The 16,480-nt window shown below is 35.5% G+C and overlaps 1 protein-coding gene across 1 annotated transcript in view; it reads right to left on the reverse strand.

Moving 5' to 3' along the window:
• TM9SF3 (transmembrane 9 superfamily member 3) overlaps window positions 1–14,015 on the reverse strand; it is a 36,053-nt gene extending 22,038 nt beyond the window's left edge. Inside the window, exons 1-3 of the mRNA XM_010000789.1 lie at window positions 13,823–14,015; window positions 5,923–6,045; window positions 1,515–1,675 (exon numbers count right to left, since the gene is read on the reverse strand). Coding sequence (XP_009999091.1) covers window positions 1,515–1,675; window positions 5,923–6,045; window positions 13,823–13,988 — 450 coding nt within the window. The 5' untranslated portion in view covers window positions 13,989–14,015. The remainder of the gene's footprint in view (window positions 1–1,514; window positions 1,676–5,922; window positions 6,046–13,822) is intronic.
• Window positions 14,016–16,480: the final 2,465 nt, after the last annotated feature.

Consider the following 16,480-nt stretch of genomic DNA (forward strand, 5'->3'; position numbering starts at 1 on the left):
AAGATTTAATTGTACTAGTGAACTATATGGTGTTAATAAGGTAGAACAAAGTATTTTTCATAATTCTTGCCAGATTATAGTTTTCATTTTAATTTTTAAATGCAATTTCAGAAATTAAACACAAATCTTCACTAAATTTTTTTCAAAAGCATACCAAGATCAGAAAATATCAGGATTTTTAGTAAACCTGAAACAAATGCAGCCCCTTATGCATATCTTTTTAAAGTATATGACAAGGAACTATCCTTTCCAGCAAATGTTCTCCTGTTCAATATAGAGGAAAGCATATAAATGTAGATTGAATACCTTTATCACTTGCTATAGTTCTGCGACAGATTAAAACCCCCAAGACTCGAGTATTACTCACTTTGAAGTATGATACTAACATTCTTCAATTCAAATTGCACTCTTGTTCAAGATTATGAGCTCCAAACATTAACAGCTTTCAACATTGTTTTAAACAGATATATTTCTCATTAGAGCATCTGCTGCTAAGAAGCATTGCTTAGAGTAAGCCTGCCAGAGACAATCTGTGAACTAAACACCACACATACACCAGTCCAGCAGTTGCCCAGTGTTGCCAACAGAATTGGAAAGGTAAGTCTTGAACCGTGTATACAAAGTCTTTTAAGGGGACACCTAATGTTATTGTCATTACTGGCAGCTACTCAGTACTGTCCACCTCAAAATCTACAGAGCAAGTTGACCTCACAATGCTGGCGGAATTTGAAATAGAAAATTTCAAAATTTCTACTATCAGTTTTGCCATAGAAATTGGGAGATCAGTGTAAACTTAATTCTAGAAAGCACAGATAAAAACCAATTACTGCACTTCAAACTATGTACCTTGCTCAGCACAAGAAAAAAGTGGAAAGAATATCCTCTGAAATAAAATCTTACAGTGTTACCTACTGCTAACACATTGTACAAAAACAATCTGTTAAGAACCTGTTCAGTATGCAAATGTGGTGAACAAGAGAAGTGAACCATTACAGATTTAAGTAATGTCAAATTAGTAAGTAGGAAAACTGAAAATTTTAATGTTATCTCAGATCAGCAAACATTGTTTGTTCATTACCTTTTATCACAGCAATTCAACACAACAGCAGAAGGCTCCAGGAAAAAAAAACACCTATTAATAAGGTTATATAAATAAAACAAATTTCTACTGGATTGCAGAAACAAAAAAAGCTTTTATGCTAACTGCCTGCAAAGTAAGAATGCTTACAGTGGGTTCTGGTCCCAGCTCAGAATCCAGTACCTTCTTCTCCTACAAAAACACTTTTCTGTGGATTATGTAAGTTTCAGTTTGTTTGCAGTGTTTCAAAAATCATAATTTAACATTTATTCTTAATAAAACTATGAAGGCTTTTCAGTAATGAAAAAAGGAGTGAAGATACATCTTCCTCTAACATAGCCTGATGTAGTAATCCATAGTAGTATGTATAAAAGTATATATTTTTCAGCTATTTCACCATGTAGTTTCTTATCATATGCATCACCAAATAACTTACTGAATATGACATCTGGATTTTTGTGTTTGGTACCAATTTCACCTTTCCTTCACTGGTCAGATTGACATCCACAATTCTGTTTCCATTATAACCGATTTCAAGTTTTTTGTAAGTCCAAAGGTAATAATCTTCTCCATTTTCATCTGCTTCTCCAACAATACCTGCAGAGTAAACAAGTGTAAGTATATGTTACAGGTATACCCTTCAAATAATCTGTAATTATTATTCTACCTATGCATTACAAACGTTTTGCCAGCTAAAAAAGGCATCATAACTCTAGTAAAGAAAACACAGCATGTCTTCTGCTCTTCTTTTTAACTGTAATACCTGGATTACACCTTCAATCCACCCATATCTGAAAGAAGTATTTTGTAATGGCATTAAAAGAAAAAAAACATGCAGCTAAAAACACTGCAGAGGAAACAGAAGGAATAAAAACAGTTCCTCTAGTTTTGGAATTCTGATCAGATAAACAACTAGCTGAATACATATTTAACTTCCAGGAACACGACTTAGCCCTGAATTCTGAATTTTCTCCATTCCCATCTATCCCTTCAATCATAAAAGGAACTCGTAAGTTGCTCTTAAAAATTTTACTTTCAGTCTGTATTCCTCATGAGTTGACTCTGTAACACAACTTCTTGCTCACTGTAACTTACCGCAAAATGTTTACTACAGAAAAAATCAAGAATATACAATAAATTTAAAAAGCCAAGTCTAGCAGGCTACAAGAACCACCTTTCACGTAAATAACATTATTCCAGAGATCACATACAAATGGAAAGCCACAATAAAAGCACCATTTGAGATATGCAAAGGTGAGATGGGAAGTGAGAGAATAACTAGGCTAAAGACATGGAACAGGTTATCACAAAGCAGAAGGTACGTGAAGGAATGGCACTTGTGTGTTGCCTGTGCTTTTTAATTTTCAAGGTGGTATTCTTCTGTCATGTTTTTTACTTATGCTCATCTGTCAGGATTGCCCTGTATATGCTATCCACATGAAACATGTGCCAGATTGTGCCTATGCCATACAGCCTAGCATCTGGCACACCATCTGTTCCCATGGTAGTATCCAAAACCATGACATTACAGACCTCTAAACTACTTAAAGAACATTCTGATCACAGTGTTCCACATACTTAGGGAGATGCCCTGAACGAAAACAAGCAAGTCTAGCTTCTCCACTGTGGGACAGCAGTTAAGAAAAAGGAAAGAAAATGGAATAGCTTTATCTGCATGTACTTTAAAAGATCTGGTTGCCTTTTTAAGATCAGAAAAAAAAGTGTAAACCTTCCAAAGCCCTCAAACAGGAGTCTGAAGTCATAACGTTTAGTTATTAGCAGTTAAGTTATTTTATGCCTAGTCTTTACTGAAAATAGAGTACTCCTTACTGAATATTCTGAGGACTTCCAAAGGAGAATGTCAAATATTAACGGTTGTGTGTATGACACTGACATCAGTAAACCTTATCAAGGTGGAAAATCATGAAGAAGGTAAAACATGAACTTATTTGGCAGGAGACAGGAGGAATGCCACAAATCCATCTGGATGAGTCCAGAGAAGTGAGTGGTCTGCTTTAAGAATAGGATTAAATACAAGTTGCCTAGAATTCTCAGCAAACATTAACACCAACTGAATCCTTATTTTCTTTTGGTGGCACAACAAATAAATAAATATTACTCTATTAATTACGTTTAGTGAACAAAATTTTGGTTTAATCCAGGTGCAAGACACAAATCAACAATTTAAAACATTGTGGACTGGGTGATGTGATACATACATCACATGCTGGCTAGTAGGGTAAGGAAAAGGTAATCACATGAAGTGTATCGACATGATAGCTTACACATAGTAACAAAAAAGTATTTTTGGCCCAAAATATATTTAATGCAAGTTGAGGACAACCAGGTCTGGACACTGTCTTAATAAAACAAAAAGAAGTATCACTACGCAGAGTATTTCAGAGATGCCATTATAATTACTAAAGTTAACAGCTATGTGAGGACATTCAATCAAGCAAAAGATACCAGTTTTCCTTTTGTATCTCTTCCACCACATTATAAGGTACTGGGCAAGTCTGTATGGTGTTCAAAGACACCAAGAAAGCTGGGGAAGCCACGTGTATGGTGTCACTCATGCCATATTCGTAACAGAAATATTTATAACAAAAAACTGTTCATTGAGCAGCAAGCCTCACAGCTTTAACTTTTAGGCAGTACTCAGAGCCTGAACTACTGCTGTTGTTTAACAGAGACTGATCAAAACCAGAATTAATGCAGCTAAGCTACATTCACAGTTTTCTACACTGTATGTGGAACCCAAAGATCAGAAAAGCTTGTTCAGAGAAACTGAACAAGAGAAACTGATCAGTTCAGGTACATCCACTCCTTTCTATGCCCCCCCTTCAAGAATAAACTAATTTTTTGGAACAAAAGCCAGGCTGATATTAACTGAACAATCTACAGTCCGGCAGCAGTTTTACCGAGCCCTCAGGAGCCACAGACCAAAGTCTTCAGCACTACTTACTTTTACACCACATGTCAGATTATACTCTTGCATAATATTATCTGTACTTACAATGCTGCAAGAATTACAATTTGAGGTCCTGGTTCCAAATAACTACCAAAACCAGCTTCTTAACATCATACTAAGATGATACTTAGATTCTCTGCATTTGTTACCTGCACCATGTTACAATGACTTGTGCATATGAAGCATACGACTGAAGAACATTAAAAATGATGAAACCACAGTAAAACAGAGTTTTCAGTTGAGAGCATAAATTCTAGTCAGTGTGTAGAAGATTTAGTAAGTATGTTTGTTCTTCTGTATTTAAGGTGAGAAAAAATGTTCCTAAATAAGAGCAGAAAAATCAGTCTTGAAAAAGAAAAGTCTCCAAGACTTGCTAGCCACACAGGATTCCAAAGAAGTCAGCTTAGCATCCATCATCCTTGGGCAGCCTAAAGCCTATATAGCTGCCACTACGTAGAAGAATTATTGCTCTTTTGCTGAAATGTCAAAAGCATAAAAAAAACTGTGGGAACAAATGTTACTCATGGATGCTTTTTAAAAGTATACCAGCAATTGTGCAAGAAGTGCAGCAAAGGCCACAGTTTAATTAGGGTGTGCCCCAAGCCCTGTCACAGAGCTGTCACACACACTAAGCAAATCAGCTGAAATGAACAAATACAATATATCAGTACTTCTCCTGTTAGGCATTATAATGTTATCTCTTAAAAACGAACTATAAATGAAGGGCTAAAAAACCCCCATCCTCTGTCAGAATGAATAAATGATGCATAGCATTGTTCAGCATGCCACCCATCAAAGAACTTCTGTCATGTGGCTTAAACTTTACTTTTGTAGCTGTTGCAGGGTTTTGTTTATTTTGGGCAGCTGTACTTCTTTCATGGAACACAAGAAACAAAGACTTTACCTTTATCTGTTTTGTAGTGCTTTTCATTTCCCTTTAGTTTATATCTACAAGAGGAAAAATAGGGCTAGGAGTCTGGTTGATTGCTTTTAGTGGAATGTGTAGTAGCTGTTGCAGGGTGAAGATTTTTTTTTTAGCACGCAGGTCTAGTCCAGCTGCTCAAGATGATATACACTAACTTTATCTGTTTTGTAGTGCTTTTCATTTCCCTTTAGTTTATATCTACAAGAGGAAAAATAGGGCTAGGAGTCTGGTTGATTGCTTTTAGTGGAAGGGTGCAATCTACAGAGCACTCTTTACTAGGTTGTGATCACAGGTTACAAGGGAGTATAAAAAAACAAACCACAACAAGCAACCAGAGAGCTTAGAGACAATGGCAATACGGACACAAACTTTGATTCAAAATACAAACTCTTCCAAGCCCAGACTAACAATACTCAGGAAGAGCAATTTTAGAACTGTGTAAGAACAAGTAAAATAAAAGTCCTTCATCTAAGCAGAGACTGCACTGGCAAAATTGTTAAAAGCCACTAAATTACCATAAAAGCAAATCAAACAGCTCTTGCACTAGTAATAATTCCATGAACAAACAAGAGAACTAGCAAAATATAAGTGTAAATATTGAAATAGTTTTACAAAAGTTGTTATTTATGAACATGGACCTTATATCTGACCTATCTAATTATCACTCACTCGAACACTTAAAAGAATTTAACCCTAAGAACTTAATATTATTAAATCAGTGCTTGAGAAATAAAACAGCTTTTCACTGTTTTTGTAATTTACTAGTACAACCCATCCTACTGTTCTTTCAATGCAACAATCCTTCAACTTATTTGTATTATCTGTTTATGTAAGTTCCACGTACTTGGGGGATTTTTGTAATGAAGCTTAGCCATTAAATTACCCCATGAAATACACTACCACAGGCCTCCTGCAGTTGCGATCAAGTTGTTCATGCACATCACTCACCCCATATTGGTAAGTCATCAATATACATCTGGTACCAATAGTGATTTTTGATAGCATACACAAATGCATCTCTTCTGCCTTTGTCCAAGTCAATTTCACAATAAGTTGTTTGCATTACATCGTCTGCAAAAAAATTAAAGCACAGTTAATGATTTATTAATGAGCTGGCTCAAAGCAAAGGCAAACCAAGCAAATGGAGGAATGGAACTTGCTGGAGTCTTTAAACCCTCCCGGTTATCCTCAAGTAGGTAACAAAAACAACATTTAAAAAAAAAAACACATTACAGGACTACATTATTGTTTTTGCAATTCTACCCTTCCACAGGAAGAAACATCCCACAGACTGGATAAGGAAAGGTTTCAAATAATCTTTTTGCTACATCACTCACACTAATTAAAGATTCATTTGCATTTTGCTTTATCTGGACAGACTACGACAATTCTTCTACTTTAACGAGAGGTATGAAATTATTAACAAATGCCTAAAACTGCATATTATAGTACCTTTCCATTTCAGTATAATCAGGCTCATTGACTAAGAATACTGTTCATAAAAATCACAACTTTTTAAACTTCCCAACAATTTTCAAGAAACTACCATAAAGAAAATAAACAATCAGGATAAAGGTAGAAAAAAAAGAAGATAAAAATAGAAATAATGCAAAGAATGCACATGAGGCTGAATTTGGAAATAAAATAAATGCACTTCTTCAAGCCAGAAAGCTATTTTCCCCATCTACAATTTGTAGGTATTGCAGTCGGCAGCCTTTTTTTTTTTTTTAACATCCCAATGTTATTTCTAGCATTTCCTTTTCAAATGAAATAAGACAAAAGGACTCATATTTACAAGAATTCAGTCAGCAACACATTTAGAGACAAAAACGCCCATGAATGTTTTCACTCTGCAAACAGTGAACTGAAGTTAACATAAATAATTCTAGCCCTGCCTCCCTCCTCTTTTTGTCTTCACTGGAATCAAGGACCCATTTCTAAGAGGTAAAACTAGTTTTTGCCCTAGTGCAGCTCTCATCTCTATCAAAATCGAGATCACTTTCTCCTGCAACATAAACAGAAAATCAAATCACCTGCACAGAAAAAGCCCCAGCAAGTAAAATATTTCCAATACAAAACACTGTTTGTCTGATAACAACAATTTGTCAAAATAGAAGTATGCAGAGTTATATTTGGTCAAGCAAAACCCAGTGAAACAAGACAATAAGAAATGAGCTAACCACAGTCATGTATAGTTGCAGTGATTTCCTGTAGCCCTGGACAAAATAGTGCCCCTGGCTATTCTGGAATGGATGCACCTCTTTCTCCTGTTTCTTATGAAAATATTAGCACTGTCTAAGCTTTGCTTCTTCCATGACCTACACAAATGCACTCTATAAGCTTCACTTTTTCACTGACAAAAAAAATAGGATTTTTCAGACTGAGGCAAGAAAGCTTTTGCTGGGAAAAAAAGCGAAAAACATAATCACTTAACTCAACAACTGTCCCAAGAAGACTTTTAGATCACAGATTACATCTTCAGGACCTGTACTGGTACATTCAGGAGAGGGATGACATTAAAGTTGGCACCACAGTTGAAACACAGGTCTACAAAACCAGCCCTCAGTTAGCATTTATGCTCCTCCTGAGCTGGATCCTATACTTCTACACTTTTTGGACTATGTTCCCCAAAAAGATGTCTCTGCTTGGCACTTTTCACTTCAACAGATTTTTTGAGTCATCTTGACATTAATTAAAAGAAAATACAAATCCCTATCTTCTGGATTTGTTGCTAAGTAGGGATTAATTCTTTCCAAAATATGTGGCACTTTTTGTAACCTTCTAGCAGTTTCACACTATACTCAAAGAAAGGACAATGCCTATTATGTTGAATTTTTTAACTCAAAAAGAATTGTTCAATACAGAGAGGTCAAAGGAAATACACTGTGAATTAAAGTAACAGTAAAGATAAGCTGGTAGAGGCTGCTAAATGAAGTATTACCTAGTGCCAGAGCACAGAAGCCTGATCTGGGGAAGTTCTACAGGGGCCAGGCTGTTTTCTAGGTGGTTCTCTCGACTGCTTCAGCCACACAGACAGCATTGTAAGCACAACTAAAGGACAACACCAGGATGCAAGCAAGTGCTACTACTGAAATAAAAATCACATTAACTACAACAGGTCTTTTTAAAGACCTTCCCCATTTTATGGGCTAAACACAGCTGCCTTTGTTTGTAGTTATCAACCAAGACAAATTTGGTACTAGATTGTAATACCAAGTTACTCCATGGGCTTTCAGATACTGGAATTTGCCACTATTTTTTCTTTCTTTCTTTCTTACTAACTGAAATGTGCCATTCTGCATCTAATACTCTAGGATGCAAACACTGGCCTTGGCCACTTTAAAAAAAAAATAATTTGAAGTATCTTTTGACGTTAAATAACTGCACTGACATTTGACTAAACTGAAGACAGCAGCATGCCATCAAAACACTGCCTTAACCCATTTTTATGGGTCTTATTTGCAATATCCAGAAAACTGAAAGACATCATAGTATTACTACAATCAACTGTGGATTGACTACATTACAAGTTACTCCAGTGCACATACACAAAAACCCAGCAGTGTCATTAGAAACAACCTTGTTCAATTCTTGCAAAAGATAGGTCTGACTTTACACATGGTACATGATCTCACCCTCAGCCATACTACACAGCACAGTTCCTCTCACCTTCCTCTAACATAACTAAATGAAGGCAAGAGCCATGGGGAACGCTGAAGCTGTCCTTTAGTTACAGGACAGGATTAGATGGTTAAGCTTAAGTCCCCTGTGTCAAATGATTAAATGAAAGTAGCTCAGTGGCTGGGGAAGCTAAAGTCCACTTCATTACAGCTTTACCACATCTGAAGTCTGGCATATGTTAGATAGTTCATATCCAAGTTATGGCTGTGTCTGAAAGAAAAGTGAAGTTATAGGTATGTTTTGTATTGTGTCCACATCAGGGATGTCAAAGAGGTAACATCTGCTATATAAGACAGTTTCAGTAATGTCAGTATCACATCAAGCAAATTTTAAAAGAGCACGAAGACAGAAATCATTAGAAAAGCAGGTATGTTTAAGACAAATTTCAAATTTCCTGTGAATAGTCAGATCAACTGAGTTTTATTTAAACATATAAACCCTATAAAACCTCATTACATCTGACCATCTCCTAGTACAACACCAAACATCATCCTGGATGGCTGTCATATTTTCTAGAGATGTTGCAGAAGAAGTCTGAGACAAGGAGTTCTCATGTAGAAGTATGGTCATGTAATAACAGTTCTAAATAATGATGTTATAAAAACTAATTTTCCCCTTTTAATTATTCTCTGATTGGCATTGTATGGCAATGTCAAAACTTAATTTTCTAAATGAAGTTGCTATGATCCCAATGATCAATACATTTAATAATTCACTAGGTCTCAGGTGTATGTAGAGGAAAAAACACTGTTACTCTAGATTTAGCTTGACAGGAGAATTAAGTGTGCTGAAAATCTAAAGTCATAAATGTATGTTAACAATCCATCACTTTCTTCACAAAGGTATTTATACAAATTTGACCTGTGGTATAAGAACAACATTGTCCATATTTGTAAAAAAAGGGAAATCCAGATATTCTGTATGGTTGCAGGCATCCTTTTACATGGCAAGTTTTTAAATACAACAAAAACTATTTCATGGATCCTTGAATACACTGTAGATCAGCCCCATTAGTCACCGTGCCAAGCATCTCAGTGCAAACCTCTATTCTCAGCAAAATAGGTTTCTGCAAGGCCATAATTTTCTTATTCTATTTCAAAAATATGTGCAAGGTCCACTAATTCAACTGACAGTTTTACTTCCACAGTCTATGGTGCTTCAGTTACTGACAGCTGCAGCCTAAATAATTCTTAGCACATGAAGACAGCTTCACACTTACCTGCTACTGCTGCCCAGTCAAACTATGGTGAGAAGGGAACAGTTTTTAATTGCAGAAGCTAATTTATTAGAACAATTCTAATGCCCTTTTACTCACTCCACAGGATAAAAACCCAAAAGTATAATCTAATTTAATTTTTCAAACTATTATAACACTCATTTAAAGAGGAAAAATACCTGTAATTGTTAGTCTTGCCATAATCCCAAACACACAGGAGGAAACCATGATTACCTGTTACATCGTAAATTAGACCTGATTGACATATTTGTGTAGAAGATCTGTGCAAGTCTTTCACACAGTTATTCCAAAATTTTGAAAAGCAGCTCCCTGTGGTTAGGTATTTAAATGCATATTCAAACGTCTAAATTATTATTGAAACATACTTGAGTAGCTCCTAGTAATTTCAGCTGCAGATGTTAAATAGTCAACCATTCCTGAAGCTCTTTTACTTTAAAACATATTAATCTATTGTTGGCAAAACATAAGCTTGTATTTGTTAAGAAAAAAAACAAAAACAAAACAAAAAACACCAACAAGTCTGTTTCAGTTTCATCACAGCAACTTCTGGACCACTGGTCAGAGGATGGAGCAGTCATGAAATAAAATTTATCCATTACAAGAAGATTTCATTTTTACTAATGCAATCCAGGCGCAATTATTTACCAAAAAAAAAAAAAAAGTGAACATCACTTCAGCCAAGATCAAGATCTACCATTAAGGAGATACCATCATATCGGAAAAGAACTATTCATACAAATGCTAATTTTAAGTGCTGTTCTATGACATTTAAATCTTCCTACATGTATTTGATATAAATTGCACTGATTCTACGACATCTTTTAAGCCTGTAAAATTAATCTCAGACAGCAATCTTTTTACTTTTAAAACCTGCATATCAAGGAGACTTTAATTTTATGTAACTTTACATTAAATAGGTACTAACAACTACTGCTACAGTTAATTTATACTTGTTACTCTTAAATTTGGAAATAAGGATATATTAATACTTTTAATAGCACATTATATATAGTAAAACAGAGTTGACTCCCACTCAGATTTCACTTCACGGATCCATTGCAAGAAATACCTTCTGAAGCTGCTGGATGCCAGCTACCAGCAAAGAGATTATTCTCTTCATCTTTCATCCAGTGGACACAGATTGTAAAGGAAAAAACTAGAAGCAGACACAGCTTCCCAGTTCATGCACACATACTTATTCAACAACCAGCTACCATGTACCATCTGCTTTATAGAAAACATCTGACCTGCAGCCACTTTGGAGTTAAAATTCACTGCAGGTCCATTAGATTAGAAATCTACACAGAGCACCAACGTGTTACTAATAGTTACATTTTAAAGCACAACAAGGGACATGGATGAAGAGGAACTCCCCACCTGCAAGGTAAGGTACTAGCACATCCCTCACTTTTAATTACAAGCCATCAACACCAGATTATGTCTGAAATCTCTGATCTCATATCCATTCAAAGCCTGTTTTGAACAACATCATGCTGACTCTGTCTGAAAGAATACACCCCAATATCACAACTAAATACATGTGATGCACTAGTAAAACTATCAGACATGCAAAAAGGCACCTGAAAAAAATAGTATGAGCAGAAAATCAGACCTTAAGCCCTGAAGAAATTGCAGTATCCTTATGATAGAGGGAAAATCTAAAGCCTTCTGTGTCGAAACATCAGCACAAGCAGTTACAATCAGATACTGAAACTCCTAACCTGAAAGCACAATAAGAGATATGGAAAAGATATTTCCCTGTTGTAAAACCTACAGAAGACAGAGAAAACTCATCTGGCAGGGACATAATCAAAATGAAAACAATCACAATGTACAAAAACCATAGCACTTTTTCACCATTCTGAATCTGTATTAGTCTGGGATGGCTTCAGCTCCCTGTAGTTTTGCATTTTAAAAGAGTTCTCGTAACCAAACAGGAACTGCATAAATTCCTATGCACTGAGGAGCTGGGGGCTCAATGTTAGTCAAGTTATGTGTTTTTTTTAAACAAAAATAAGTACCTGTCAAGTATCTTTTCTCTAAGTTTTAGATTAAAGAATCAGTGGAAAAAAAACCTCATTAATTTCTCTGTTACTAAAGTATTTCACAGAATTATTTCAGAGTGTATTCACAGAAGAACAGATTTGCCTAATACTCTGCTTCTGCATATTTCCCTCAGAAATGGCAGAAAATACTGTGAAAAGCTAAACTACCTCTGACTATAGACTATGAAGTGATCACAAGAGGAAACAAAAGATAAACTGAAAGTTTCATCTGTTTCATGTTAGTTCAGGAAAAATTAGATCAATGTGCTTTACAAATCTAAACCAGTGAGACTACTGCAGGTACTTCTGGTATAACAGAGACTCAAGCTTTTTTGGATCCTTTAAGAAAACTCTTCAAGCGTTTCAGACAGTCCCTGATGTTAATCTAGTCTACTTCCTTCCCCTGATATCATCTCAACATTTCCACTATAAAAACAGACTACTAACATTGCTACCCCCAGGTTCAGAAGGAAAAGGGCAGGTCCAAAAATTGAGCTACAAAACAGCACAATCTGCTCAGTACTCCCAGGCACACAATGAAAGACTTGATCTAACAAAAATTTAATATGATAGGCAAATTAATTAACTATGGATAAACTTCAGAAGATAAAGGACACTTCATAACAGCAAACATTAATTCACAAATCTGAGTCTTTTCACTTTGGTGCTGCATTTAAATGGTACCTTCATAATTGGAATCACACAACCTCTGTAAAGATGGGGCAATTTAAGGAAGTAAAAATTACATATATAATTGGCTGTAAAAATAAAGATGTGTCATATTCTGACAGTTTTACTTAATCTTTACAGCAGTGTTGACTTGCTGCCAGTTGCCTTCTCTGTTCTTTCCATTTGCAAGAAGGATTACTGGTTCTAAGAAGATTTTAAAATTTCACTCCACTTACCTTACCTATAACAAAAACATAATCAAGTCTCCTATTTTGCAGATGTTCAGTTTTGAATAAACTTCGGTAACTTACAGAAACCACATCCCATCTGATTGCAAGTGCTCACACAAGAGATACTATGTGTAAGTTTTCCATCCAGTTAAGTACTGGTGATGCAATTAACTGTAGCCCTCTAGGGAAAAGAATACATACACATAGAAATCCAAATGGGACTAAATACATAGATGTCAAAAATCAATACAGACAAAAAGAGTGTTATTATCTGAAGCTCTGCAATTACCAGTTAGAGAGATCTGAAAGGACTATGGGTACCAAAGAACACATACAGAGAAATCATGCAACAGAAGAATCTGCCCTTAACACCAAGAAGTTAAATGTCATCTTTGGAACAGTATGGATAGAGGGAGAGGGCAGGAAACAACAACGAAAAAAAACCTTACCAACTCCATCATAACTAACATATGACAAGTTAGAGCTAAAAATATAAAGGTATTTGTGAAAGGTATTTTAAACTGGACAGTAACCAAGTACAAATAATTAACTTTGCGTTAAAGTTGAACTTCAAGATGTTAAGCCCTTGTTACTCCTTTCCAACTGCAGAGTCTGCAAGTAACAAACACCATTAAAAAAAAATAAATTCACATCTTCAGAACTGATAATTCCAGAATATTAGTATCCAATAAATATCCTTTTAATCATTCATACACAGGAGGCTCACTTTTACTTTATAAATTGTAATTAGTTACTTCAGAAGCATGCATCTGCTGCAAGCATCTTCCTTAAAGAGCACATAGATGAAAACTTCACAGTAAACTGAAACGTCAGTGGTGATAAGACAACCTTGCAGGACATTTCAAGTAACAAAACACGATACACTTAGTTGCTAGTAGCAGCTAACTTTCAGTTCTTCTAGTGAAAAAATGTTAAGGGTTTATGGAGGTTTTTTTAAGTGACTAAATGCATTTTCAAGTGCTTACCTTTAAATTTGATGTCAAGACCACTAAATTCCAGTTCAACTCCTTGAAGTGCTTCTCCTAGGGTTTCATGGTAGTGGCTGATGCTTTTTTTTGATCCCACACAGAAAGGGAGAGAGAAGTATTTGTATGTTTCTTGGCGATTGTGGTAAGGTCCTACTGTATTCATCCATAAAACAACTTCCTCTTTATCTTGGTACTGAAAGATAAAGTTAGATAGATAAAGAGTTAGATGAAATGCCCAGCAGAATAAAAATATTCAAGAAACTTTCTCATTCATATTAACTAGCAAGGCCAGATTGCTCAATCATAGGCAACTGTTACATTTAAAGACAGTGAAGTATTTCTGTATCGTGGGTGGCAGGTATTCAGGTATTCTAAGACAAGATATTCAGCCTGCTTTCCTAGAAAATAAAAGCTTAATTGATTGTACACTTTCCTAGACACTGAAGTATCAGAAGAGGAAGACTCATACAAATATAACAGAGAAGCAGAAGATGCAGAGAGAAGTGGAAAAAAGCAGAAGTCCGAAAAATAAAAAAGCTTTTGTAAATTTTGCAGAAACATGGATCAGTTAAAAGCAAAACTCTATCTTGACTAAGAGAAAGGAAATAGCAAATAAATCAGGCAACCTACCCATGGTGAAAGGTACACTGTATTTTCCTAAAATGCAACTCCTTTTCATTTCTGAAATGGTCTAAATTACATTAAAAATTCCCAGAAGAGCACAACACCTCAAAGGAAGTGCTAAAATTAAGACGTGGCATACCTACAGTAGCCAAGTGACAAAACAGTTAGACAGAAGGACTGTATTTGGATGCTTTTCCAACATTTTCACAGTCAAAAAACAGAGCAGCAAGAAGTCTGGTGGCCGCCATAAAATTATTTCTGGAAACATCCACCCTTCACTTTCAACAGCTACTGTGAGCCAGGAAAACTTATTCCTTGGCTAAGAGCCAGTCTTTTTTTTTTTCAAGTCCTTTATAACTTTTCAACAACAAAGAAGTCCTTCAAGCCATTCATATATCAGTATTAAAATACTGAATTAATTCAGCAAAATTAAGTTATTTGAAATCATTACTTGCACTGTATCTATCTGAATGCATCTGGATGAGGTTTGCTGGTTACTACAAAGCCTCTCACCCAACTTCACCTACTAAAATTTCCACAGATTACGAGGTACAGTGATCTAACTTTTAAGGCAGAAAAAAAATCCTACTTATAACTGTACACATTTGAAAGCACAATCACCATATAGATCCTGATAATTTTTTGAAGTACAGAAGAATTTGAGTGATATTTTAAAAGCAATATGCTAACACAGAGCACACTGGTGAGGAAAAGAAAGTCAAATGTTAATTGGCTATAACTATTTCATAGCACACAGCTGAAATCCTGAGTAGAGTCCTGCATCTCTGTTTTTAAGAAATGAACAAAGGTTCTTCATCTCCATTTATTTTGAATAACCAGTCATACTGACAAGTCAACTTAGAAATAATTAGCTACACATGGAATGCAATAAATTCTTCAGATGAGGTGTTAAATACTTAAACTCAAGGATTTAAACAAACATGCTTTGGGAAATATTTTAATCCCTTTGTACTAACACGTCATCTCAATGACAAGCCTCATCTTTTTTGTTTACAAAGATAACAAGGGTCATTCCGGCCTCTTACATGACCCATCTCCAACGCAAAATTTTAAATACCTTACTAATTTCATTCTGAGCTGCAGCAGAGACCAAACACTTAGGAGCTTCCCAAACACTTCAGAACATTTCTGACAGGTAAAGAATGTCAATGCAGAAAGAAGAAAAAAAAAATAAAATTAAAAAAAAAAAAATATTCACAGTTCCAGCCCCCTCAGTCACAGAAGCAGCTAATGGAACCTGCACTACGATACCGCCTCTAGCTCCTGCCAATGTCACAAGGGACAAGTTGGTCCACATCTCTTTCTAGTCTGTTTTGCCTAGTATGCCTCCTGTTTCTTCTTCTAACAGCTGCAGAACATATTTTCAGTCCTTTCTGAAAACAATCTTAATTTGTCAAAAGATCACTTTAGCATTTCTCCTTGTAAAGCAATTGCATACATGTGAACTGAGCTATGTCCCTGCTCAACCTTCAATAATAGAACATGACATCCTTAGGTCTGTGGATTCATCTTTCACTGTGCCTGAATAAAGAAAGCACTGACCACCACTTTACTTAGCTTCTTGTTTCTGACCTGCTTCACACAGAGCAGGGATCTCTGCATTTCTAGAACTGCACCAGATCACTTTAAAGTGACAGAAACCAACTTCTTCATATTATTAAAAATCTTGTTACATTTTCTAATATAATAATGCAACTACATTGTAATTATAAGATCTACAATAACAAATGTGGTCTTCACTTGTCTCTTAACCACCTGATGCTTAGTTCTCCTTCAGAGTTTTTCCCACAATGTTACATATTCCTATTAAAGCTACATTAGAACTCCTCAGGCTTGCAATGGGGGAAAGTATTAATGAAACAACATGTCAAACAGCAAAATAATTTGAAGTAAAATTAATGATCTGCAGAGTAAACTCCAGGTAATCTGAGTGACATAAATCCAATATTTAGAGTTACACCTATGCGTCAATGCAATTACATCTTCATCCTTTATGAAAACAAGTGTCAA

Source organism: Chaetura pelagica, unplaced genomic scaffold, assembly GCF_000747805.2.
Source record: "Chaetura pelagica isolate M959 unplaced genomic scaffold, ChaPel_1.0 scaffold166, whole genome shotgun sequence".
In the NCBI taxonomy this organism is placed as follows: Eukaryota; Metazoa; Chordata; class Aves; order Apodiformes; family Apodidae; genus Chaetura; species Chaetura pelagica.